Below are 26,278 nucleotides of genomic sequence, written 5' to 3' on the forward strand. Positions count from 1 at the left end.
TTATTGCTTACTCTTACTCAAGAATCAAAAATATGATTTAACTGATGTTCTTGCTGTTACACAAAACTAAGTTCTATTTCCCTCATTTAAAAAAAAAAAATTTGGGATTATATTTCATATTATTGCACCCATTCATATTTTCAAATTTGGTATCTCTGGACAATGAGGGCATTTCTGGAATCTGGTCAGCAGATCGGAGTCGGATAAAACACTCAGCTGACACATTTGACACCACAGATGGTTGTTTACGTTGGTGACTGAGATGACACTTTGTCACGTCAGTGAAATCTGCAGTTTACAGTCTCGGTATCGTCATTTTGTGTTCACAACACCGGCCCTTCAACACTGATGACAAGTCTGAATTATTTTCAGAATTTTTCAGGTTGCAATTTCTTACTATTATTTCCCCTTGATGTATCCCCCTACAACTAAAGACAACCCTGTTAAAGATGTTTTAATTTACACAAATTCCTCTTTTGTTACAGTAGCATAATCACTCTACTGCAGTTATTTCCAAGAGAGCTTTGGAGTTTGTTGGAATCTGTAAGAATAATGTAAGACAAACTTGGGTCCTTGTCCAGCCTTGTTTGGCAGAGTTTCCGGTTTTTGGTCAAAACATGTTAGTCTGTTAATAAAATTGGTTTCTTAACCCTTCTAAGTATTACCAGCATTATCTGATCTTTGTCTCTGTCTGTGCATCTCGGAGGTAAGTGAAGCTGTGATAGAAATTGTTGGATCTCTGCTGCATGTAGGTCATCTCATATTTACTAAGTAGCAGCAATTAAGTCTTTAATTGCTCCTTAGCTTTCTTTAACTTCAATAAATACTTTAAATTGAATAAGTAAATACTAAATTATGGATTAGCTTAAAATTTTTGTCGTCAAAGATTCCAGTACCAGTGAATTCATAAAAAAAAAACTACTAAAAAAAAAACAACCTCTGAATAAATATATTCGGAGTAACTTTTAGTTTTACATTGGAAAATAAGGAAGAAACTACGCTTGGGGAAAAAAAAGTGATTTTACAGTTATTTAACAGTAGTCCTTATGATTTTGGAAAGTGGGATTGGGCTGCTATGATATTTGCATCTTAAGTAAAGATGAAAAATCACATCATTACTGTTACCACAGCAATGTAAACCAAATGTTGCTCATCATAAACAAAAGTTTTTTTATATCACACAGAAAAGCTACAATTATTTACTTACCGTTGCAAAAATAAACTTTTTATTATTGAATTTAATAAAATGCAGTAATAAAAATAATAATAAAATGTGTGGATATTTTGGAGGTTTTGAAAGCATAATTTTCTTTGGTATTTCTTAAAACCAGAAACCAACTCATGACTTCTGTGGGTATGAACAAGTCAAGGCAAGAAGCAATTTTCCTAAAGTAATTTCCTGTCTTATGGAGACAAACAAGCTTTTCTTTCTTAAATAACTAACTTTCTTGTCTTTCCTATTTTGAAAAGTGTAAGAAATGGATCTCACTTTCTTTTCAGGTTCTTATTCCAAGCAAGCATTGGATAGATTGGATTACTAGATAAAAGTTATGAACAAAGTTAAAAAAATTGGCATTGCTATATACAAATGTATAAAGTTTTGTTCTATCTGGTGTCCAGACTGCACTTCACATCAGCCGCCGTCGCTGCAGGAGGAAGCATCATTAAGCTGAGCTAATTATTTGCTTGCTGTCCCAGATCCAGTGTTTACTGATGACCAGGAGATCCTGGCTGCAGCGCTACTAGAGTTGATGTTCAGACAGAATCTCTTAACACGTCATTTAAAGGAAAATATTCTAGCTGTGACTCGTCTTGGTAAAGCCAAGTACTGTTGAGCTTTATTTGCACGTTGTGGGCACAACCTATTATAAATAATCAGTGATTGCACATGTAGATGCCTAAAGGCTCTGCATTTCTTTGATTCCTTCCAAATAGTGTGCATCTATTATGCCTACAGCCATTAAACACAAATAGTAATGGGATTTGTCCTACAATGAGTTTTCAAAGTGAGTTTTAACAGTCTGACTGTTAAAACTCACCTGGATTGCGACTGTCCAGGTATCACAGAGTTAAGCAATTCTGGAGTTCCTTAAAGAAATTTGTTTCAAAGAAAGAATGGGAATATAATCTAAAAACAAGAAGCTAACATCTAAAATATGGTATTTAAAATCAGTGATTCCCCTTGTTTTCCTCCACTTTTCATATTGCAAACATTTTAACTCTCTGTACGGCCACAACTGTCTTAAAGATTAAGCTCCAGTTTTTAGAGACTCAAGACTTGCTACATTAGATATTTAAAATGAAAATAATCTTAAGGTTAACCATATCTTAAAGTGTTGTGTGGTTAACCCAGTTTAAACCTTCGTTCACCAGTTCATTAGCCATGTTGATGCCAGATGTTGTTCCATCCTGTTTTTGTGTTTTCTGTGCTGGCAGGTGTAGAAAATGCATTTCCTTCATGTTAAGGACTTTTTCATGGTTCACAAATAAATAACACAAGTCCACTTACTATAAAATCAAATTGTCAAACTACAAATGTTAAAAGGTTTAACATCAATATGCTGTGAAGGCTGAAAACAGACTTGGCCAGTAAAGTTGATTCTGGTAAAGTTTTACCAGCAACACCTTAGTCTTATCTTTCCACCTCTAGATTCCAACAACACAGAACATATTCACATCCTCTTATAAACCACCATGAATATTAAAGAATGCAATTTGGTTCAAGACATTGCATCCAGCCCTGGATATTTCAAAGATCTGCAGTGAGACTGTTATTAATAGACCAGTCATTGTGGTCCCAAAGGGCTTTTTGTTCAGGCAATGCATGACTTTGAATGCAGCCTTGTTTCTGAGCAGATGACGTCTCCTGCAGTCATGCTCAATCTTCTGAGTATGAAGCAACACTACTCCTGCACTAGCTATATTATCCTTAATGGTAACTTTGAATATATGAGGAGGGAGTATTCAGTTGCTTCTGGATGCATTGCAGAAGCTTTTCATATCTGCCCTACACTGAAAAAGGATAACTGCATAAGACTTGTTATTGCTGCTTGGAATTAGCTAGTGCTACATTTAGTTGTAGCACTGACCCTTTAGCATACATTCTTATTAAAAACATTAAAGTAATATTTTCTAGCAACATGATCAACATGTCTTGCACACTGACCTTGGAGTTGAACAAAAATACATATTCCAAGTAAGACTGTGCATAGATTTATTTTGTTATGTCTCCATCAGACATTTTTTCTTTTATTTTTGATAAGAACAAATTTTTAGAAAAGAACAAAGTTTAATACGGCACATCCCAAACTTACTGGCTCACCTGGCAAAGGTGAGCCAACAAGACTAAATAAATGATTAACTGCAGTCACTGTGAAATCTCACTGTGAAAAACCTATGAAAAAGGAAATGCTTTGAGTGCATTTATTCTGTGAACCACAAAAAAATCCACTTATGGGACCTTATAGATTAAATGTAGCTTAAAACTTAAAGCAATCACAGTGTGTAGGAACTTTTAATAAGTAATGATTTATTGTTTCTGCCAGTGTAGCATACGGCATAATGCAGAAGTCAAATGACAATATCCACTTATCAAAGACATTGGAGTTAAGGCAGAGGTGTGTTGAAGCAACTTGTCGAAAGTTGCCCGTAGCAGTTAGAGCAGTTATTAAAAGTTTTAAATCAACCGACAAACAAGGTTGCATGAGGACCAACGTTTATGACTACACTAAAACAGAAAAAGAAAGAAATCTCCACAGTTCACTTTTGTAATCGGTGCAAATAAATGCAAAGGATTTTAACTGCAACAGGTGAGCCTAACATCATAAGACTAGCATTTAAAAAATGAGGAAGATGAGGAACGAACCTGATGCCCTCTGATAAGTACAATAGAGGATCAGTGATTATGTGGCCCTGATTCTCTCCGAAAGCAAAGATGCATGACATCATGATAAGTTTTTAAATACAAGAGACTGTAAATATGATCATTGCTGTGAACTTTTGTTTTTGTCCTGAGGTTTATTTCTTTATATTTTTTCATGATGTCACACATGTAAGTAAAATGCATCCATGTGTGTGGGTCCATTTAACTCAAAAGGTTTGAGTTAATCAGTCCCAGGTTTGCAAACAATGACATTGTTATCTCAGCTTTCTCAAATTGGATTAAGGGATTATAACGTTGTTGTTTCAGTTCTCTTCATTCTTCCAATTTCACAAATATATATATATATATATATATATGTATATATATATATATATATATATATATATATATATATATATATAATTGTGATAATCCTAACTGACCTGAAAGTGAGTGAAAAAGTTGTTATTTTTATATAATGTTTGTGTATCTGGTTTCAACTGTATTTGCTGCAATGTCTCAGCAGCTTGTCTGCAGCTCATTGTTGGGTTGGTGACTCATAAAGTCCATCAATTCTATTTTTTTTGGGTGAATGTGGCAGTTGGAATGCCGTTGGATGAGTCTCATAACGAAACTTTAACAGATGAGCGTAGCATGGCTCTGTGGTGCCTGACATTCTTATTTTTGGTCGCCATGTTGATCCTGGCAGAGAGGAGATTTCAGTTGCTTCATGAAACATACCTCAACGTTCGCCCCAGGAAATATACAGCAAAGGTTTCATGAGCTAGCTGTGTTTGCAAACCATCAAATCAAAAAGGATATTAAGCAGTGATAATTACGTGGTGTAGAAATATTCCCCAGATGGGCTTTACTGTATTGCACAAGCAATAAGGAAGGAATAAGGAAATCTACTGAATTTCTTCCCTCTGGTCACACATCTATCACTGCCTTCCTTTTCTTATTAACTTACCTCTAATCAAAGACCCTGTTATGTTTTTTTGTTTTTTTCCTCCCATGTCTGTAGTGGTTATGGCACAATGCTTGTGTAGAATAAACAGTTATTAAGAGGTAAATCATCTATGATCTGCCAAATCAAACAAATCAAAATGCATTTTTATTCTTGAACACAACCATTGTGCCTGGTGGTAGAAACACAGACTTGAGAGGGTGACTCTGTCAACACTACTGGGATGCCACATGTTTGTGAGGGTTTGCTGTAAAGTCAACAGGTGGTGAATGTGGTTCTGCAGGCTGCTCAGGCTAATCCTCCTCAAACCATCTTAGCTGGCTAATTTGTCTGTCCCTTATCCCCTCTCCTCTTCCTCCTCCGTTTGTCTGTACAGGTCAGCACAACTATCTGTGCGCGGGAAGAAATGACTGCATCATTGATAAGATCCGCAGGAAGAACTGTCCAGCATGCCGCTTCAGGAAATGTCTCCAGGCCGGAATGAACCTGGAAGGTAAATACGGTGACAAGTGAATGAATCACGTCTGCTCTGGTCTTACACTGTAACTCAGCTTTTCCAGGGAGAGGAATTTCTGGGTAAAAATGGAACCAAATAAGCTTGTTAGGACTGAATTCATTGCCTCACTTAAATGTTGGCATGGCCATGCAAATCCTGAGTAAAATGGAAAGCCAAGGGATTAGAGGAAGAACGGTCTCCCCCCACCTACACCTGCCACACAAACTTTGTTACGCCGGGTGGGGGTGGGGGGGTATATTCCAGGAAGAGATGATTAATTTAAAATAAAGACCTCAGGGGAAAAAGGAAGCTCAATATAAAGTAGCTTGAAACATATCCATAAACCTTCTTAGATTAAAAGTGTTGCAAGCCCAAGTACAGTATACACTCCCTTGTGATACTTTGCATAACTCCCTTTCACTGCAGTTACAGAAAAAAAATGTTAAATAAGATATATTAGGAAAATAGATCAGTTGAAAAAAAATAATTTGTTGAAAACTTTGCACCCAACATCTTCTACTTTGGAAATAGTGTGAACTGATTTTGTAAAACATTCTGTGGTTTTTGGGTTGCTGGAAAAAAAAAACTTTAGAGCATATTCAGAAGTTACCAACTCTTTCAAAAAGCCAAGAAACGTCCCAAAGCATGTCAGGAAAAGTTTTTATATGTTGGTTTGCAATAACTGAGCAAAAATATTTCAGTTAAGAACTTTCCCAGAATATCCTTTATGTCATTGTCAATATTGATTTAAAAACAAGTCTTGGGAGCAAAAGAAAATAAAAGTGAAGCACTTCTTCAGAATAAGTCATTTACTACTTTGTTCAGAATCCAATCTTAATACAACTCTATGTTGAGTCAGTTTTTGCTCAAAGTCTGTAACAAAATATTGAATTTTCTTTTCAGGTTTGTCAAGGTTTGAATAGGTGTAGAAAATGAAAAGTTTTTTTCTTAAAAGATAAAAATCTATATTTCTGTCATTAAATTGCTGAAACTGCCAGTCTTTGTTTTCATATTGCATGTATATAAAAATGATAAAAGCGGTGGAGCTTGTGATCACTTGGCAGCAGTTCATTTTGTTTTGACTGCCAAAGCATCGGCGCAGGACCTGAAAAACTGGTGTTACCAATGCAACATGCTCATTCATGGCCAGAATAATGAACTCCTTCACCTGGGAGCAGCTTTTAGAAATGCACCGATCACACGACAATGACATCAGATTTGGACAGCTCTATCTTGACTGGCTCTGTTCCACGTCAAATTGTAAAAAATTTGTTTTCGTTTAAATGGAACACAACGTAGAACTCCCAGAATTTTTGGTTGTACATCTCCTACTGCTCAGGCATATTTTAAGTTTAAATAAAATCAGGTACAGGCTCAGTGGCATACTCTGTGCTTTAATGCCTTATTTTTGTAGCTGTCATGTTTTGACATGGGATTTTTCTTCCCTCTTTTATGTCTTATAGTCTATAGGAGCAACAAAAAAACCTATAAAATAGAAAAGTTTAGATTTTATAAATTTATATTCAGACTAAAACAATAAAAATATTGAGCTTTACTACTTGTTGTAAATCAATTTTACAGACTGAAAATTGCAAAGCTAAACTGTGACTTTTTATAGGACCAAAGCACTTTTAAGGAAAGCACATCTTTTATAGAAGAAAAGAAATGTTAATTATTGTTGCTTTCTTAAGTTTTGAATTTGGGTCGTTTTTATTGTGTTTTGACCATGTCCAGTGAAACAGCTCGATCACTGTTAAAATATCTACTTTTAATTTTGAGGAGTCTTAATTCAAACATTAATAAGAAAAAAAAAATCAGCAATATTTGTAGAACTTTATGGTTCCCATGGACTTAGGCATTAAAAAAAACATTGGTCATCAGGTTTAACACAGCAGCTGCTTTAATTGCACTGAAGTTGGATGTTATTTAAGCATATTTCATGTTTCTTTTAGCGTATTAAATTGCTGTTGGTATACTTTGTACAAGCTGATGCTCATCAAGAGAGACAGGAAGACAGAAAGTGGGATTTGATGGACGTCAGTGCATCAACAGACAGGCTTTGTGTTGAAAGGCTTACTGTTGCCATAGAAACGCCAGGGGAGGAAATTAAAAAAGGTAGAGTGTAGGAAAAGCTTGATATTTCTTTTTTTCCAGTGATAACCTCTCCACATCTGATATGTTTGTCACATTTAGTCACATAAAATGGCACCCAGATTAGGTACAGAGCGTGTGCAAAAACTAGTGCAGTAATGGAGAGGAAGTCAGAAATGGCAAAACCAGGATCTTAGAGTTTTGTTAATGTTGATGACATTGCATAGCTTAAGGGTTAGAAAGTAGCTGTAGTGCCGTTTCTGACCCGATATGCTCTTCCTTCATATTTTTAAATAAATAAATCTGCATTAATCTGAGGCCAGAGGCTGAAAAAGTGCTAAGTCAGTGTTTAATCAATTAGTTCAGGCTAAGCAGAGATTTAAACATAGGATTTGTTCAAGATTTTATCCCATTTTATAATATAATGATTTATTTGTGGATCACTTACAAGATGTCCACTGAATTTTCTCCTACATTAATCACTCTGAAGAATAAGCAGCAACTAATTTGATTGTAATATTAGCATGGCCATGCTCAAAATATCCATTGTCATGCTAAAACCGTAACAGGACCCAAATTTTAACAATACATTATTAATTTATTAACAGGTTTCTAAAGCACTTGGCTACTGAGGATTTGACTCAGGGCACTAAAACTTAAAGTAAACCTTCAAGGACTGCAGCTCATATGAGGCTCACAGGCCAGAGGGATAAATAGTCCTGACAGTTAGTTCTGAGAAGCTGATTTTAACCATTTGTATTCAGGATCTTGTTCTTTCGGTCATAATCCATATCATATGACCATAGGGGAGTGTTAAATGTAGACTGAGTGGTAAATCAGTTAATCTCTGGGCCAGAGCAGCATCAGCAGTTTAGTTTTTCACCCGGTTGCTGTGGAAATTAATAGAAAATAAATATTTATTTTTCTCTTTATTGGCAAGTTTCTTCTTTTCATTCTTCATTATTTTTTTATTAGTTTCTCTGGTAATTTATGCTTAACATTCTCCATTTTGCTATATATTCCCCAACAGACCAGAACAACATATTTATCAAGTTAAATTCTTGTCTAATGGAAAAGTGGAATTAGTATTGAAGTTAAAGAGACAAAATGCTCAATGGTAATGTAAAGTTTTAAATGGAAACCTAACCCTTAGACTGTGAGAACATCTGTGTTTCTCTAAAATGAGATGATGTTGAGCAGCGTGATGCAGGTAAGACACTGATTGCTGATGATGAATCCACAGAACCCCAATCAGATTTACATTCATATTATTTTCAAAAGTAAACCATTGGTTGGAACAATTATGAGCCAATTATGAATTCTGAATTCATGATTAATTTATCAATACAAAAAAATCAAGAAATATAAATTCACCATTTTGATGTAAAATATAAAAATTTATTACATGTTTTTATTGGAATTTGCTCTGTTAATTTTTTGGGCATTTCTCTGTTTTTCACATAAAATTCATACTTCTAACAATAATAATTTTGTAGTAGATACAAAAGCATAATATGTAAGTGAAATAAATTAGAATTTTAATTTTGTTTTCCACAACCTTGTCCCCTCAGCAAGGAAAAACAAGAAGCTTAACAAGATTAAAGTGCAAACGCCGTCCAGGCCCTCAGAACCTGCCAGCAGCCTGCCCATGCCCGTCATACCCAGAAGCATGCCGCAGCTCGTGCCCACCATGCTGTCCGTCCTGAAGGCCATCGAGCCTGAGATCATCTACTCGGGCTACGACAGCACGCTGCCGGACACCTCATCTCGTCTCATGAGCACCCTCAACAGACTGGGAGGCCAGCAGGTCATCTCTGCCGTCAAATGGGCCAAGTCGCTGCCAGGTAGCTTTGGTTTTGATGTGTACTTATGTCAGTAGTTGGTAAACCTTTTAAAGGACTCTCCAAATGTCGAGGCTGCTTGGGTCTGATTAAATACAGAAGGCAAGTCGTGGTTGAGCTACTTTAATTGGTGAGAATGTAAGTAGAGGAATGTTTTTATACCCTGCAGTAGAGACAGATGCTCAGCTACCATGTGATCCAATGTGTTTCTCCAGCAGCTGAGTGGAAGCGTAGAGTAATTGTGGCTCATAAAAGAACAATTATTGTCAGAACTCCGCTAACTCAAAGTACTTTGATAATGAAATAGGTCTTTGCCAAGGTTAATTCCTCTTTAAATGAACATAAATGGGGTGTTTTAAAGCTTTGTTTTTGATGTTGGAGACCACAGTGAGGACTTCATGAATTCATGAAGACCGCTGGTTTTGTATGTCACATAAAGCCAGAAAAAATACATTCAACAATGAACATTGCTTTCAGTATGATGTATTTATTACAGCTTGATAAATGAGACTTTTCCAAATATTGCACCACCAAATGCAACAGTCTCTGTCTGGTTCCCTACCTTTACAAAGCCAGCGATCTTACAATATAATCAGGAATATTTATTTTTTAGTATATAAAAAATAATATACCAGGAAACATCTTGAAAAACATACAAGTAAACTCCAAATTTACACAAGTGTTTAACTGCGTAAACTACAGACAACTTCCTGAAACGGCTCAAAACCACATTACCCACAATACCACCATCCTAAAGGGGAAGACGGGTTTGTTGGGTTGACGAGCCAGTTGCTATGTGGGGTTGAACAGTTATTGCAGTTCACTCCACAAATGTATGCAATTTAGTTTCAGTTTATTCTGTGGACTGCTAATTTTCTAAAATATTAAATATTGTTTATTAAGGCCATGATTGGGGCATTTTTAGTTTTATTAGTTTGGTCTTGAACAAGATGTAAGTTTTCCATAGTGACCAACTGCATGTCAAACTGGTGTGTAGTGTCTTTAACATACAGGATACCATCATTCTAACATAATCTTAACCTTAATTTATTTTAAAGAGAACAATAACCTTATGGAAAAGTTGCAATCTAAAGCCTCTAAAAATATAGAAAGATATTCTAAAAGAAAATTAAAATGTTCAATTTTATTTTAGGATCCACTTCATCTGCCTGTGTCATTTTCCTGCCTTTATATGTAACAGAGTTTATGTGTCCCTCTCAGGCTTCCGTAACCTGCACCTTGATGATCAGATGACGTTGCTGCAGTGCTCCTGGCTTTTCCTCATGTCCTTCAGCCTCGGCTGGAGGTCCTATGACCACTGTAACGGCAGAATGCTCTGTTTTGCTCCAGATCTCGTCATAAATGAGTGCGTACCAGATATCTGAATACTTTTAATTCTTTTATCAGAAACACATCATCAGATAGATTCATTAATCTAATTATCTGTTGCAGGATTGAAAAATCTGATGTTCAGACACTCAGATAGGAAAATTGATTAATGTTTCATCATCTAGATGTGTAAAGCTGGTAGAGACATTTCTCATAGTTGCAGCTGTTATTGCAGCAAAAGGTGGTTAAATACATGCCCCATGTAATTTAATAAAACAATCATTGATTTTATAAAAAAAGATTCAAAATTCATGTGTCATTTTCATTCTCCTGAACAACAATGTTTTGAAATGTTTTGTAAGGGATTGTACTTGATGAGCATCTGAACACTCAAAGCTGCTTTTCTTTTGAACATCACTTCCTATTAAGATTTAAAATGCACTGAGCAGTAAAATAACAAGCTTTAGTTGAATGAGTCATAGCCAGTGCCATTTCAATTGTTGATGATGAATTATTGTGTGGTATTTAAGAGTGAAAGTATGATTTAAAATTTCATATGTTCTCTTTTTTTTCATATAATTTTTTTTTTTGCTGCATTGTAGCACTTTTCAATATAAGAAAATAATTACATAATCAAAAAATTGATGTTGAGTCAAACTAAAACTTCTTCTTCTGCACCCTGTCCTGTTCCAGAGAGCGCATGAAGCTGCCTTTAATGAGTGACCAGTGTGAACAGATGCTGAAGATTTGCAATGAGTTTGTCCGGCTGCAGGTGTCCTATGATGAGTACCTCTGCATGAAGGTCCTGTTACTGCTGAGTACAGGTAATAAAACACCTCTATTAGAACGCTATTTAAAAAATTTAACAGAATGTTTTTGGATTTGACTGCTTAATGATGTTCTATTGTGAAAAATTCAAATTAAATATAAAAATTAAGGAAAAGATTGTATCAAAAAAGATTCCTTATTTTTTACCACTCAAACTAGCCATAGTGATGTGTTAGAAGTCATTATCTATAGGGGCTTTACAGATATTATATTTATTACTGGAAAGTTTAGTAGAAGGAAAAAGTGCAGAAGCAACAGGGAATAACCTTGAGAATATTAGGATGAATCCCACTGGTGAATCTGGGGGAGGGTCATGCAATATTCTCAATTGTTTTCATGTGTATTTCTGAGAAACTAAATTTTGATATTCTGTCAATAATCCGACAAAAAAAGTCAATTTGTTGTAATTGGTGTCAGTAAATCTTAAATCTTGACAGTTTTCTTAGTTTCATTCAAAAATTGAAAACTGCATCAGAAATCGATCATTTGGTGATTGCTTGATTTAATCATGATTTTTTTATCTCCTTGTTGAAAGTACTAAAGGAGTTTGACAGATTCTTCCACTTGTTTCCCTTTGGCTGTTCAATTCAAAGTTTCTTGTATTTTTATTTTTTCCAAATATGCAGAAAATGCAGCTTTGCTTTTATTTTATGCATTAAGCTCAAAAGATTGTTTCATAAGAATCTTTATAACATTTCATTTTTTCTTGCATGATCTTTGACAATGCTAAATATTGCTAAATTATTGGGGGCAACCTTTTGTTAGTTAGTTTTTCAAAATCAATTTCCTGAAAGAAATCTAATTTCCTTGTTTTGATTTGAAGAATACAGGTGGTCAAGATGGAGGTAATTTCGTTTCTTTCCTGAGGAGTTGATTTACATGCTGCTTTCTGACTTATGTAATTGTCAGAAATTGCCAAAATAATGCGAGGAGACTCATTACAAGAAAATCTCATTTCCCAGATTTGAATGTTTCATTTTTGGTGGCTGACCAGCGATTTATTCATGTAGTCTTAATCATGTCTGAATGGATGCGAGTTGTTTTTTAAACTGTTATAAATTAGGAGCGTGGCCTTAACTACACTAGAGGAAAATGTAAATGCTTTTCAGCCTTTTTATGGTAGAGAAAATGTTAAAAGAATTGGACACAGTCTCTTCTGGTTATTCTTACACTATTAAACACCAAGACAGTTCTCTTTCCCTTTCCTTTGCAAACTGTGAATTGCAGAGGAATGGACTGTTCTTTCTAGCTGTTTCTTTGACATTCAGGGAAAAGTGTGCTCTTCAGAGAGATTACATTTCCATAGTGAGCACAGGTTGCATTTCTGTACCTAAGAGCTATTTCCATCTGTTCCCCACAGTGAAGGAGAAACTATCAGGTCAGGACAGCTTTAGTAAGAGCTGATTAAATAACTCAAGAGGACATTTATCAAAACTGAAGCAACCCATGAAGCATTTCTTGTTTTATCAGCTCCAGGCAGAGAAGCATTTTAGCCCTGCAAAACTATTGAACTCTTACACTTTCTGTAATATTACAAGTGCAGTTTTGAATATGTTAGAATTTGATGTTGTAGACCACCCCAAAGTAATCCATATTCATAAAGTGGAAGGCAAATGGTAAATATGTTTTCTGAGATATAAAATTCTAAATAGTGTGATGTGCATATGTATTCAGCCTTCCTGAGTCATGCACGGGTTTCCACTTTCCCAATCTTCCATGGACAGATTTGAGGAGTTTGTGCCTAATAGCTGCCATAGCAACAGATTCTCCTACCTGAGATGTGGATCTCTGTAGCTCCTCCAGAGCTACGATGGGCTTTTCGTATTTATGTTCTCCGTTCCCTGCCGGTTGTGAATAGCTATATAATGTGTTTGCGTCTTGCAAAGTTGCTTTATAACCTAATCCTCACATTACCACATTTCTGATCCGTTTCTTGATCTTCATGCTGCTGATGAATCACAAATGATCAGATCCATTCTATTCACCAGGTACTGGATGTTTGAAGGCTTTTACTTGATATTTTATTAAAGAGAACTGAGTACAAATGCATGCCACACCTTTGAGATTTTATTTAGGGGAAAATACTTTTCTTTCCACTTCATAATTATGAACTTTCTTTGTGTCTATTATATGAAATCCCAATAAAGTGCACTAAAGTTTGTGCTTTTAATATGACAAAATATAAAAAAAGTTGAGGATATAACACAAGACGCCAAAATATCAAGATGATTCTGCAAAAGCAGGTCATTGTAGCCTTTTTCAACTCCACATGAAGTTCTGTAAAATATTACAAATTAAAACATTTTGTTGAAAGATACAAAATGATTCAAAGTACAGGCAGAAAAAAAATGCCTCTCTGTGTCAGAGATAAAAGTCCTGATACATAATATGTGTGATTATGTAAATCATCCTGCATTTCACTAATCTCTGTATTTGACTGTGGCTTTTTTGGACCCGTTGCAGCCTGACAGGGACTTCACTGATTTATTTGTTACATTAAACAGTTTTCCTTCGCTAGGAAACAAAACAGGGTGTTGGAGTAAATTTTAAAGGTCAATCTTTATATACTGTTCTTTTTTCCCTTTGCAGTTTAAAGTCGACAAAGTTGGTTGGTTGTCAAGATGTCAATATAATTGCACTTTGAACAAAAAGTGTGACAAAATACTCTGCATTTTAAAAAACAAGGAAACAAAAGACTAAAGAAATATTGTCCCTGTTATTGTACCCAAGATTATATTTATTTCCATCTAAGCTACATCCACAGTCATCTTTGTGTGCCTCTGTTTTCTTGTTCCATGTGTGCAGTTCCAAAGGAAGGCCTGAAGAGCCAGGCGGTTTTTGATGAGATCAGGATGACTTACATCAAGGAGCTGGGAAAAGCCATTGTGAAGAGAGAGGAGAACACAAGTCAGAACTGGCAGCGATTCTACCAGCTAACTAAGCTACTGGACTCCATGCAGGAGGTTTGTTACACAGACACTCACCTCTGCTCAGCTAGACGGGACTTTTTCTTCTTCTCTCGTAGCTGTTCATTAGTCAGGCCATCTGCTCTGGTAGTTGGCCTGACTAATGAAACATAGAAATCAATGTTACTTCTTCACACAAATCTGACTGAATTTTGATTTTACTCTCTTTATTTGATATTAAAATTAGTTTTCAGTCCTAAACATGAGTGTCTGAAAATTTCAGACATTTGGAGAAAATTACTTTAAGCTGAGTTTTGATTCATATTATTCACAGATTTGCTACTTCCTTTCGTAAATGAGTGGTTTCACTACAAAGCACAAAATGTGATCAATTAATTTGGTTTAGTTTCTTTTTCAAATATCTCACTATACTTGGGATAAGACAAAACTAACTAACCAATAACCTTTCAGCAAGATAGAGGAATTTTTCACTTATAACAAAATATTTTCAATTTCTTGAATTTTTTTGTTAAAAGTAAAGTAAAAATCTGCCAGCGGAACTATATATTTTCATCAATCTCCTAGTACACTAAGATATTTGCACTTCAAACTGGAAAAAATACTTGGTAAGATTGTGTTTTTGCAGTGTTCATGTTCCCTTCAAATCTCTTCCAACTCTCTGTAGCTCCTCTGACATTCTGTTCATTGCAGCACACCTTCTTTGAAAAGCATCCAGCTAACTGGAAACAGCTTCACAGAAGGATTCTCATTAAAGACTGGGTATGTGTGTGTGTCCCGTTCCAGATGGTGGAGGGTCTCCTGCAGATCTGTTTCTACACCTTTGTGAATAAGACCCTCAGCGTGGAATTCCCAGAGATGCTGACGGAGATCATCACCAACCAAATACCAAAATTCAAAGACGGGAGCGTCAAACCTCTGCTGTTTCATCAGAAGTGATGGCTTTAAACTGTGAATCGATGCCTTAACTGCCACTCTGCTTCTGGCTCTCTTGCACCAGTTCTGCTTTCCCCTATAAGTCTGGTTCAGATTTTTGTTTTGGTTTCACCGGCCTGGTATGTAACTCAGAAATTACCTATAGCCTCAAACCTGCTACCACTGACTGTAGCTCAGTCTCTTGGCACACCAAGAACAATATGAATGTTTCTTTTGAACGTCTGTGTTTTTTCTCAGTCCTCACCTCCAGACCTCAAACATTTAATGTTTCTAAAGATGTCCTATGGCCTCTTACTCTCTCCTGCCTGCATTACTAAAACCGTTTCCTCACACCGATGCTCGCCAGCCCGATCTGCTCCTGCCTGGTGTCAGTCCGCTCGCCTGCTGTGCTTCTCTGCGCTGTGAGTGTTGGTCACGGTCTGGAGACGAAGGGGACATATTGCGAAAGAATCTAACTTTTCTTCTGGACGCAAGGACAAAAAAAAGGATATGACCAATGCAAGAATAGAAAAACAAAGCAGCTTGTGGATCCTTCTTCATGTGTTTTTATGCAGATGCACATCGCTGATCACGCATTCAGAGCTCACACCAGGCGTCACGGTCAGTTCAACCTGACCCATGTTTACACAGGATGTATCTGAGGGAAAACTAGTGCCTTTTAGTTTTTATGCTCATTATAGCCATCGCTTACAGACGCATCTTTTTTTTTTCATGTTTTGCCTGGCTTTAGTTTGCTCAACCTGTCTCCTTCTGAATTCTCTTTGAATTGGACATTTCTGGTATTTTGAAAGTGGGACGTCCTCTCTCTCTCTGTTCTGTGCAGGAAGCAAAGTCAGCCCAGCAACTTGAAATATTGTTATTCTCATATCCAGGTCTTAAAAGGTTTAAATAACTACTATATTATGGTTAAATATACAATTTGCTTTGTATTTGAGTTGGAAGATTAGGTATTGTCTCAACCTTACTTCTCTTTACATGTTTTGCAGAAGCAGCCACTATCTTACAATTTTAATCTGAGTTGATAGAGAATGCAAATTCCTGTCAAATGGTGAATGTTTGCAACCACTTGCAATTTTTATTTTTTGGGTAAATTTTAAAAATATGCATCAAATCAAGTGAGCGAATCCATGAAAATGCCCACTATGTGTGTGTGCTCGATATTATCCATGATACTTCAAGTCAACCTCGCTCAAAATGTCAGTCCTGTCCTTTTCACTGCCAGCTGCTCTCAAATTGAGCTTGTTGCTTTTCAAATAGTTCCATATTTGTTTTATGTAATTTAAAGGTAGTGATAGCATCTTGAATTCCCCAATCAAGCTTTTTCCAGGCTGTAGCAGCTTCCAGTTTTCTTTGAGGCCTCACGCCCCCATTCCATTTTGGAGGAATTAATATTTGGGTGCTAAAGATGATAGCATGTCAGCTGTTGTGCTGCAGGTTCTTTGATACAGCAGGTGGACTTGAATCCTATAAAACCAGTAAGAATCTACAATATTAACCCCTTTTTACATCAAAGTATAATGGAACAATTATCTGATTTGTATTAAGCACAAGGAAATGCATGAAGTACATGCAGTTTTTATGTAGTAATACATTCTGAACTGTTTATTTTTTCCATAAATCTTTGATTGGTGGATCTCTGATAGAAGTGCAACAGAAATTGTTTTTGGGCTACTTTTCCCATCAAGCTCTGATTTTATAAAAATGTTATTGAAAAAAGGTGAAAAACAGTAAAATAGTGAATGGTGTGTCTAAATACACACTTTATACATAAAACCTGCCTTTTAATTCATTGCAGAATCCGTCCATTTGAAAGGCAAGAAGCTGCAGTCTAGTCCACATAATTAGTTTATTCTTGCTCAGGCGGTGTCTCATTACATCAGATATTTTTGTCCTATTAGTGCCAAATATCATAAAAGGACTTTTTCAGTTTTCTTCTAATATCCTGCAGATGTGAAGGGTAACGTGGACAGTGGTGGTTTGTAACTTTGCTTCAGGGTGCTCAATCTACAGTGTCACAGATTAACACCAGCTAACTAGGATCAATTGTTTAAAAGATGATTATTTTTTTCAGATGCAGATGTTGCTACGGTCGTTTATGTGTATAAAGCATTCGTACCAGCTTAGTGCCCAAATCTACTGTTCAGATTTCCAGCGGCTTCTGCTGAGTCTAAACACAACACTGTTCACCTTCTTGCTCTACTGTCCTTGGTTTTTCTAACTAAGATGTTGGCTTTCAGAGTTCCCACAGAGTTTTGACAAGCATGAAAGAAGTATGCATAGAGAAATGTTTTCAGTTTTATCTCTGTCCTGTTCCTTAACGTTGCTGTTCCTTCTGTTCTTTTTCTTGTGTCCCATCTCCCTTCCTTGTGTTACTCCTGTTGTTGGTTTTTGTATAGTTGAAATATCAGTCCTAAATTCATACAAAACATTAAGAATTAATTATTTAAAGTGAAAGAACTGGGAATGCTGAAAAACTGAGTCTGGAAAAGTGGAGTTTATACATGAACCTGTGTAGGAACATCATATGGATTTTCAGCTCTTTACTTAAATGCACAAAAATCTAGCAGTACTCTTCTATTGAGAGCCATATGTTGTGTTCTTTTCTTTGAAGCCAATCCTACTGGGTGACTGTTCAGTTCACAGGCTTTTCGGCTGCAGCTCACCCAGAGTGAGCTTTTATCCCAGCGTGTTGATCAATCTGAGGATTTTAACAGAATCCTTTTGTTTCAGGTGGCTTTACAGTTATTACGAATGTACAGTATTACATTCGTGTTCAGGTGGCGGCGAGTCTGGAGGCCAGCTTTAGCATAACATCCCCTCCTCCTGCCCCCCCATCCCCACGGCCTGATATTAGGGTTAGATGTATATAAATAAAGGTGACATATCCAGTGCAATGCAAACAAGTGTCTGTTATTACAAAAACCTATTTTTACATGTCTGTCAGCACTTGCGACTTTCTTATACATTTCAGTTTGACTAAAAGCCTTGCAAAAGGGAGACAGAGAGCCATAGAAATACAATTTCAAATCAGGAAATAGACAAATATTAGTGCTTTTGGAGATTGATCTATTGTAAGAAAAAATATTTTGTGTGATTTTTAAATACATTATCCTGATTCTCTTTGATATGACTAATTTTAATTAATAATTTTTGTACATTAAATAAGTCAAAAAAGTAATTTTTCCCCCCTGTTTGTCGGTTTGTGTTTGATAAAGGTAGATGTGATGAATACATTAGGAAGTGTTTGTCTTGTGAAGTAAATGTCAATTCTACAAGTGTGTGCACAAGTCTGCAAGAATGCTCACTGTTTTTTGTTTGTTTTTTTTTTGGGGGTTTTTTTTTTTATAACTAAATAAGGAAGAGGAGAGCGAGAGGGCTGTTGGGGCAACCGACTAGAGGACGTTTATTTTTGAATTTTTGTTTTGCGCTAAACAACAGTGACCAAAGCAGAGGAGTAACAGAAAACAAACTGAAGTAATCGAGCAGTTACAATTTGTGTAGCACCTGTGAGCTTACTTCTTAGCACTTCGGGTTTTATTTCAAATGTATCTTCTTTTTTTTTTGTAAAAAGTTTTGGCTTTGGATCTCCTGTATATTGCTGTAAAGATCTACTGGTCACTTAAAAGATGAAAAGGAAAAAAACAAAATCAAAAATAAATAAATGCAAGGAAAAACAATATCCCCATGTGAAAATTAGTTTTCCAGAGCCTGACAAAATTGCACTACCCTCACCTGAGTTGTCACAGTCTACTTTGTATAAAATACATGCAATTATCTTTAAACATTAAGGGCAGATCATGTTTCACTGGTATACAGAGCTATGGCTTTCACTGAAGTCTGTTTTCGTTCATATGTCAGTTATGTAGATGTAACGTAATGTAAAGGCAAATATAGATATAAAAAATGTTTAAAAATGGTTTATATTTACACTTCTGTATTCAGTGTCAATATTTCCCCTATTTGATTACATGTTGAATTAGGTTTTTGTGTTTTTTTTTTTCTTTTTTGTTTAGTTTTTTCAACGTTGGATTTGGCATTGTGTCAGATGATATCTGTCATCTCTGCTTCAAGGCGAAAATGTGGAAGAACTGATTTTCCTCTAGTTTAAGCATCTTACACAATAAAGTTCCTGTTTTGCAACACTGTTGCCTAAACCTTTATTTCAGTCAGGTATCTCCTCTGGGTTGATGGAAATGGCCAGATTGACTCAAGTGTAATTGTATTATTTTCAATATGAGACAAAAAATATGAAGTGACGAAGTTAACATCATGAGGTTGAGTTTAAAAAATGAGGTTAAAACATTTTGTTGTTGGAAAAGCCTAAAATTTTGAGACCAATAAAAATCAGACTTTATTTACATAGTGTCCTCTAATTCAGTTCTGAATAGAATCCAATATGATCAGGTTAAGATCATTTTTCCAGATAATAAAACATGTATATCTAATGAAGCATGGAATTAATTTCGGATCAATTCCTTTTATTTTTTTCACAAACAAGAAGGTGAAAATAGAGGAAAGAAAGTGAGGCTATTGCTTTGATCAAAGGTAACATTTTTAACTAGCATTATTGGGCCTATAAGCAGCTTTAAAAAAAAACCTTAATAGGCTTTATCAAATACAAAACAAACTGCTTAAAGTGTGTCTAATCTGATTTTATTTAATTTAATTCCATTGAAAGACAACTGAATTAAGTGGTGAAGCAGTCAGATGAAATCAGAGCTACACCCAATCAGACGATCTGCACTAAGATGAATGTGTCTGCACTGACAGACTGAGAAGTCAGCAATGTCTCCCAACCAATCACAGAGTAGAGTTTGAGCTAAATTTGAAAAAGTAAATGCTCAATGCCATTTCTGGTGAAATTCATCTTTGTTTCTTAACATAATACACAATAATCTGCGGAGAAGTAACTCTGGTCTGTCAGACACTTCCTACCTTCTCTGGCTGAGAAAACAACCAGTAATGGGAGGGAGGAGTCTCCAGCAAGTATTGATGCATATGCACATGCACATGCATATCTAGTTGCTATGGTTACCAGTCAATGAACATGTGACAATACAGAAAACTATTTTTTTTCTTTATACACAGTCGCAGCACAACAGAGAGGGACTGAAAAATGGTAAAAAGTTTTAAGTCATTAAGGGAGTAAAATAAATCAATTTGGATTTAATAATTGTGCTGCAGGTGTTAACATTTATCCAATGATGCCAGTGTTTCTGCTTAATCCACTTCAAATGAAATAGAAAAGACTTCTACATGATATATAATGAATAATAAATAATGAGTAGAGGTTCTCACACTTCTTTTTCTAAAGGGTCAGAAGAGTGTGGGTTAGAAAACAGTAAACAGAGGTAAACTGATTCAACAACCTGCGACTGAAATTGGCCAGTATTAAAAAATATATTTCATGTCTGACTCAAGAAATGCATCAAAAACTCCAGCCATAAAACGTAAAACTCAAAGCAGAAGTTGTTCAAGATGTGTCTTTAATTCTTCACAGTCCTTCACCAAAATCTGTAGAAATAATTAAGGCTGTGAACAGACATATTTGATACAAAATTCTGGCAACAAATAATGCAGTAATGGAATTAAGTTAGTAAGCTAGAAATACAAAATATAAAATTTCATACTTGTGAAAAAATTATACCCCATCAAAATGCCGTTTTTATTTACAGGATCATTAAAAACATCTCAAAAGGATGAAGCTTGGAATTTTAAGTTCAAGAAAATCTTATAAATAAGTTTATATATGAACAAAGTAGTCTTATTTCACATTAGCTTGCTTTTTTATTCTCCCATTTGTTTTTTCTCTTTTTAAAAATCTCTTTAAAAAGAATCTTGTTGATGATAAAAGATAGAACGGGAAAAAAGCTAATTATTACCAAAATATTCACCTCAGGAAACAAGAGCAGTCACTGCAGCCCAGAAAATGATTTATATTTCATTAACTATAAAATCAAAATGTCAATCTGTCCTCACATCATTATGCTTAATATCGTCTTTATAATTCCTCATCATGTGATCAAAGCTGGGGAATGACATTATGTCTTCTCTCTCTGTGCTGCTAATATTAAAGCTGCAGATTCTGCGTTATGGAAAAAATAAGAGACGGGAAAAAACATGCAGGTGCTTTGTACTGTTAAAAAGAGAGAGAGAACAAGTTTCCTGGTTGATCAGAATTCCAAGAATGGACCAACATAGTGCAAACATGACTCATCATTTCTTCACTGGCAGCAAGGCCTTGCAGCTGGGCTTGTTCTAACCAGCAGTTGCTCCTCCTATGCCTCACTGTAAACTGCTGAGCTGCCTGTGGAGCCTGTGTGAGATTTTTCACATTTCTATTTTCTAAGTGATGGCTCTGCAAAGGAAAAGACTTATAAATGAGTGTGGCGCCAACGCTGACCCAACCGTTTGAAGCGAACTCATCCGTGGCGTTTAACTCCTAAACATCAGCGAAGCGGACTGTCTTCCCCTGGAATTACCCAACGAGGGATTGCGAACACGTTTATAGCCGAGCCCAATCATTGCCGTCTGGCTCCAGGGCTCAAATTTCCCAAGGGGATTAGTGACCAAGCAATGAAGAGGTGAACTAGCAGTTTAAAGCTGAAGGCCACTTACCATTTATCTTGTTCCCTGTCAATAATGCCGTGTATACCTAATGACAACGGGGAATGATGAGGAAGTGGCAGTCCAGATCAGAGTAATAAAACACATTTAAAAAATTAATTGCTCAAATATATCAGCTCACTTAGAAGAGTAATTTCACCAAACCCTCATGCTTTCTACACTCCTGACACATAAACACTTGCATCTTCTTCACTGTGAACTCAGGTCAACACAATCCCAGTTTCAGTTTTTCCTCTTTCTCTTCCCAGTGCAATTCAGACAAAGTCCACAATGCTTCAGTCCTGTGCCAAATCCCTTGGATATTGTTCTGCTTGGTCCAGTTTCTATTCTTCAATCTAGTCAACACAAAGTCAATAAAATCTGCTCCAGTTGATCATATGATAACAGAGGAGTTTTGTGCAGTCAAGTCCAGCTTGGTCTACGTTAAGCTTCTTGGTCCAGCTGTGGCTACAGCATCTCCACGTAGTTTTCTGGAATCAGTCCAGTTCGACCATCCAGAGTCCCCTCCAGCCAGCCGGGCTCCCTGGAAGCATGAACTGTAAGGAAGCAACAGAAAGATGTAAAATATGATGGCATAAATTAAGTGCTATTCAGCTGAAATGAGATATTTACACAATAAGATGAATTAGACTTTAAGCAATTTTGGAAAGTCCAGATGATGCCATGGCTTTGTAAGCTGCTGACAGGTTAATTCACAACATTTGAGTTCAATAGAGGCACACAGAGGAATGTATGTTAAAGCAACACCTCAAACACATTGCTTCCTGTGACATCATGGGAAGAAATAGTCAACCAAGAAATCAGCAACACAATTTGAAACCCCCACATGTTGCAACGTTCGTCTGTTTAAACAAATTTGTTCTCATGTCCCACTGATGAACTTGTTTTGGTTTGAATTTGCAGGCCAGCATCAAAATCAAACAGACATTTTTGAAGATGCTGGCTACAGTGAAAGTCCTTAACAATGTGGGCTGAAGGGACACTCAGGAAAATAAGAAGTCTGGATTCCAAAAGCAACATTAACAAAGACAAAACAGATTTAATTTTGTAAGAGAACTGAAACTTTAAAACAACTATTATTACAACTTTAATTTTGCATTAAGTAAATTGAAGTTATTGTATTATTGTGCAAATATGTGGTTTCAGCTACATAGTTTGTATTGAGCTATCAATAAGTCATATCAAAATAGACACTAACAAAGCAAACATTAACCAAACATGTGATCTTAATGACAAGTATTTATGTGTCAAGTCCGATATGTTTAGAAATAACAGGCTGTTGTGCAGAAACTAATCTGGGACACAATGTTTGTCAGTCAAGACATAAATATACAAAAGTGACATGAAATGTGGATATTGGTGAATAAGGTAATCAATAAATCACAACAGAAATGCAGACCATATATATAGCGTTATTTCAGGGTACGTTTTGGCTGCAGTTTTCCAGCCTATAACTGGCATTGAGTTTAGTGAAGCATCAGGTTGAAACTTGCCAATTGGCTGTTCTTAAATTAGCCGGATCCATATCAGAGTCAGAAATTTCTGATCTCAATCAGGCTTATTTTAGACAACATGCAACAGGCATCTGGTTTCATGAAAGTAAACATAATATCATTTTAGCCCTCCATTTCCTTAACCTCAGTCAGTGTTCAGAGGATTCAGCCAGTTTGTTTTGGGTCACTATCATGCTAAAGGCTGCAGTTCTGTTTCAAGTTTACTTTACATTTTACTCAGGACGGCTCTGAGGTGAGCTAAAATACTGTCCTGGTCAGGTCCTGCAGCAGCAGAAAAGATGGCACTTCCACCTCCATGCTTCACAGATGGTATGAGTTTCTTTTCCTGGAGTGCTGCAATTATTTCTTTTGCCAAATATGTACTATATTCTATACAAAAAATCAATTTTAGACTTCTCTGTCCAAAGAACATCATTCCAAAAGTCCTAGTTTTTGTTTATGTTCTCTCAGTTTGATCTTCATGTTTTTTCTGAGAGTTCAAATCGTTGAATGAATCTGTGCTAGTCAGGAAGCAATCATGTGCTGTAATGCAGCGTTATTATTATGACTATTTTTTTAAATCATGGAGGTTGTAGTCTGAGCTTCTTGTGGACAGATTAAATGCTTCGTCCTTGACTGCTGATGAGAAGCCTGCAGTGTTCAGATACCTCTTTGGGGATTACATGTCCCCACGGACAAAGTTTGACCCATGAGGGCTCACATGACACTGCTCTGCATTACATAACTATCAATAGTCTTTAAGATGTCAACATTATTTAGATTTTAAAGGTCAGTTTGTAAGAACAAGAAAACCGAATTCCTCCCATGAGTGCTATGTGTGTTTGTCATTTCAGAATTTCTTCAACACATAAACAAATACACACAAACAGGTGACGCGCAGGCGAAACTGTCAGTGTATGGACAGTTTTAATAGCTTTTCATCCTTGAATCTGGGCAAATATGGCCTTCATTTAAAGGAAGCTATTGTGGGAGTTTTGAAAAAAGCTGACATGTTAAATTCTTCCAGTCATGTAGGAGAAAAGATAAATAAGCTAATGAAAGATCCTCCTTTGTCTGCACGAGTTGTTTTCACCTCTTAATAAAAACGAAGCCAACAGCTCCTTTACTCAGATATTAAAAAGTCTTTTGCAGGGTGAACACAATCTTTCAAAGTCTGAGGAAATGCAAATCCCTAAAACACACTGCAACCAAACTTACTGTGTGTTTTCACAACAAATTAACTTCTATAACGCCAACACACATCCTGTCTTTCTCCTTCACTGCTGCCAGCTCCGGCGTCTGACTCACCATTCTCAAAGACGGTCCCGGCGATGAAGGACAGCTCTGAGTCGTGCTCTGCCTTGCAAGCGTACAGCGCTCGGGCCTTCCTGCCTGTGATACTACAAGCACACAGAAAGTCGGAGCAAAACATCAAGATTTAACGTAATTCTTTTTAAGACAATTCTTTTTTTTTAATTTATGTATATGTTTTAATAGATTAAACTGCCGTTTTTGTTTAGAATTTTATCATTGAACTCCAGGTAATTTATAACTTTTCCTCTTCCTGGGGAATAAATACAACAGGACACAGAGGCCTTTAGTTTTTGCTGCTCTTCTACATGGGAGGGGCAGGAAACTCTGATGTGTCTTGACACAATTATATGTTAGAAAATGGAAATAAAAAAAAGATATTTGCCTAAATTTGACAGTTGAAGTAGATAAAAAAAATTGCCAGGAAAAAGGCCTTTCTCTCCTGCCATCAGAATTGTAAAGATATGGAGTCAAATGACTTTGGTATTGAGCTTTCCAGCAAAAAACTATTCAGGAGTTATTGGTTTGAACCAAAGGATGAATGTAGGAAAACCCCTTCAAAACGGATGAACAGGGTGAAGAAACTGAAAGAAACCTGCTGATTTTTTAAGAAATTGACGATTCATGAACCCAAATCAACATAGAAATTCTTCACTAGACATAAATGAAAAGGAGAAATCTATTATTAGGGGTTTACGCATCTTTATCAGGTACTCCTCTAGACAGCGTTCTGAGTGAAAGGCTACTTTGGGTTTTAAGTCGTCACAGAGAGAACCAGGTATTAGCAGTTAAGTCTTTAAATGTGGAGTGTTCAAATGCTGTACATCTGCCAAGGTTTAGGTGAGTGACTGCAACCAGTCGGTGTTGCTGTTTTCTATTCCAATTTAAATAGAGGGACTTATATAAGAAAGGCTGCAGTCTGGCCCGTATATAAATAGTTCAGAGCACTTTCTTGACCCAGGATGTAACCCCTGATCTTTTGATTTAGCTTTTGAAGGATCTCCTTTCATAGGGAAGGTCAGCAGTTGCATCATGCTAAAGGGCACATAACAATGTTCCCAATAAACATTTAAGACATTTACTTTAATAGGACTTTGCTCAACAGCTGGAGAAATGAGGCTTATTCTAGAGATCCAAATTCCTATATTCTCACTGCATAGTTAGAGCTGACCAGCTATCATATTTACCAGCTGTTGTTAGCTTTACCTATATTTTTATAACATCCTATAAATCTGAGCATAAAACATTTGCTTAGTTGGGTTTTATTTTTTTTGTCCCACAAATCATTAAACTCCTCTAGTTTTTGTGTTATAGTGAAGGGTTATATCAGCATTTTTTGAGATGGGGACTATAATAAATCAATAGTATCTTAACACCTATTACTTTTAGATTAGTTAAATCTGGACAAGATTTTTATGCACTAATACAAGCATCAGTTGATGTTCATATTTGATATATAAAAATGTGAAAGGCAAAAATGTTCAACTAAGTGATTGGTATTTTACCAGATTCAGTTTAATGTAGTAACTGTGAAATAGTCATTTGTCACCTTTTATATTACTGCTGAATTCTG

The 26,278-nt window shown here is 36.0% G+C and overlaps 2 protein-coding genes across 4 annotated transcripts in view; one reads left to right on the plus strand and one right to left on the minus strand.

Annotated features, from left to right (window-relative positions):
• The window catches only part of LOC122844535 (glucocorticoid receptor-like), a 63,326-nt gene extending 43,910 nt beyond the window's left edge, over positions 1 to 19,416 (plus strand). For all 3 annotated transcript variants that reach the window (XM_044140114.1, XM_044140115.1, XM_044140116.1), the window contains 6 exons: positions 5,206 to 5,322; positions 8,988 to 9,260; positions 10,479 to 10,623; positions 11,280 to 11,410; positions 14,220 to 14,377; positions 15,125 to 19,416. In XM_044140114.1, the coding sequence (XP_043996049.1) occupies positions 5,206 to 5,322; positions 8,988 to 9,260; positions 10,479 to 10,623; positions 11,280 to 11,410; positions 14,220 to 14,377; positions 15,125 to 15,277 (977 nt within the window). In that variant the 3' untranslated portion in view covers positions 15,278 to 19,416. The remainder of the gene's footprint in view (positions 1 to 5,205; positions 5,323 to 8,987; positions 9,261 to 10,478; positions 10,624 to 11,279; positions 11,411 to 14,219; positions 14,378 to 15,124) is intronic.
• Positions 19,417 to 20,742: 1,326 nt separating this feature from the next.
• Positions 20,743 to 26,278, minus strand: part of LOC122844538 (rho GTPase-activating protein 26-like) — an 80,140-nt gene continuing 74,604 nt past the window's right edge. The window contains 2 exon segments of the mRNA XM_044140118.1: positions 20,743 to 22,437; positions 24,703 to 24,794. Of these exon segments, the coding sequence (XP_043996053.1) occupies positions 22,349 to 22,437; positions 24,703 to 24,794 (181 nt within the window). The 3' untranslated portion in view covers positions 20,743 to 22,348.

This window comes from Gambusia affinis, linkage group LG15 (genome assembly GCF_019740435.1).
Source record: "Gambusia affinis linkage group LG15, SWU_Gaff_1.0, whole genome shotgun sequence".
NCBI classification, from domain to species: domain Eukaryota; kingdom Metazoa; phylum Chordata; class Actinopteri; order Cyprinodontiformes; family Poeciliidae; genus Gambusia; species Gambusia affinis.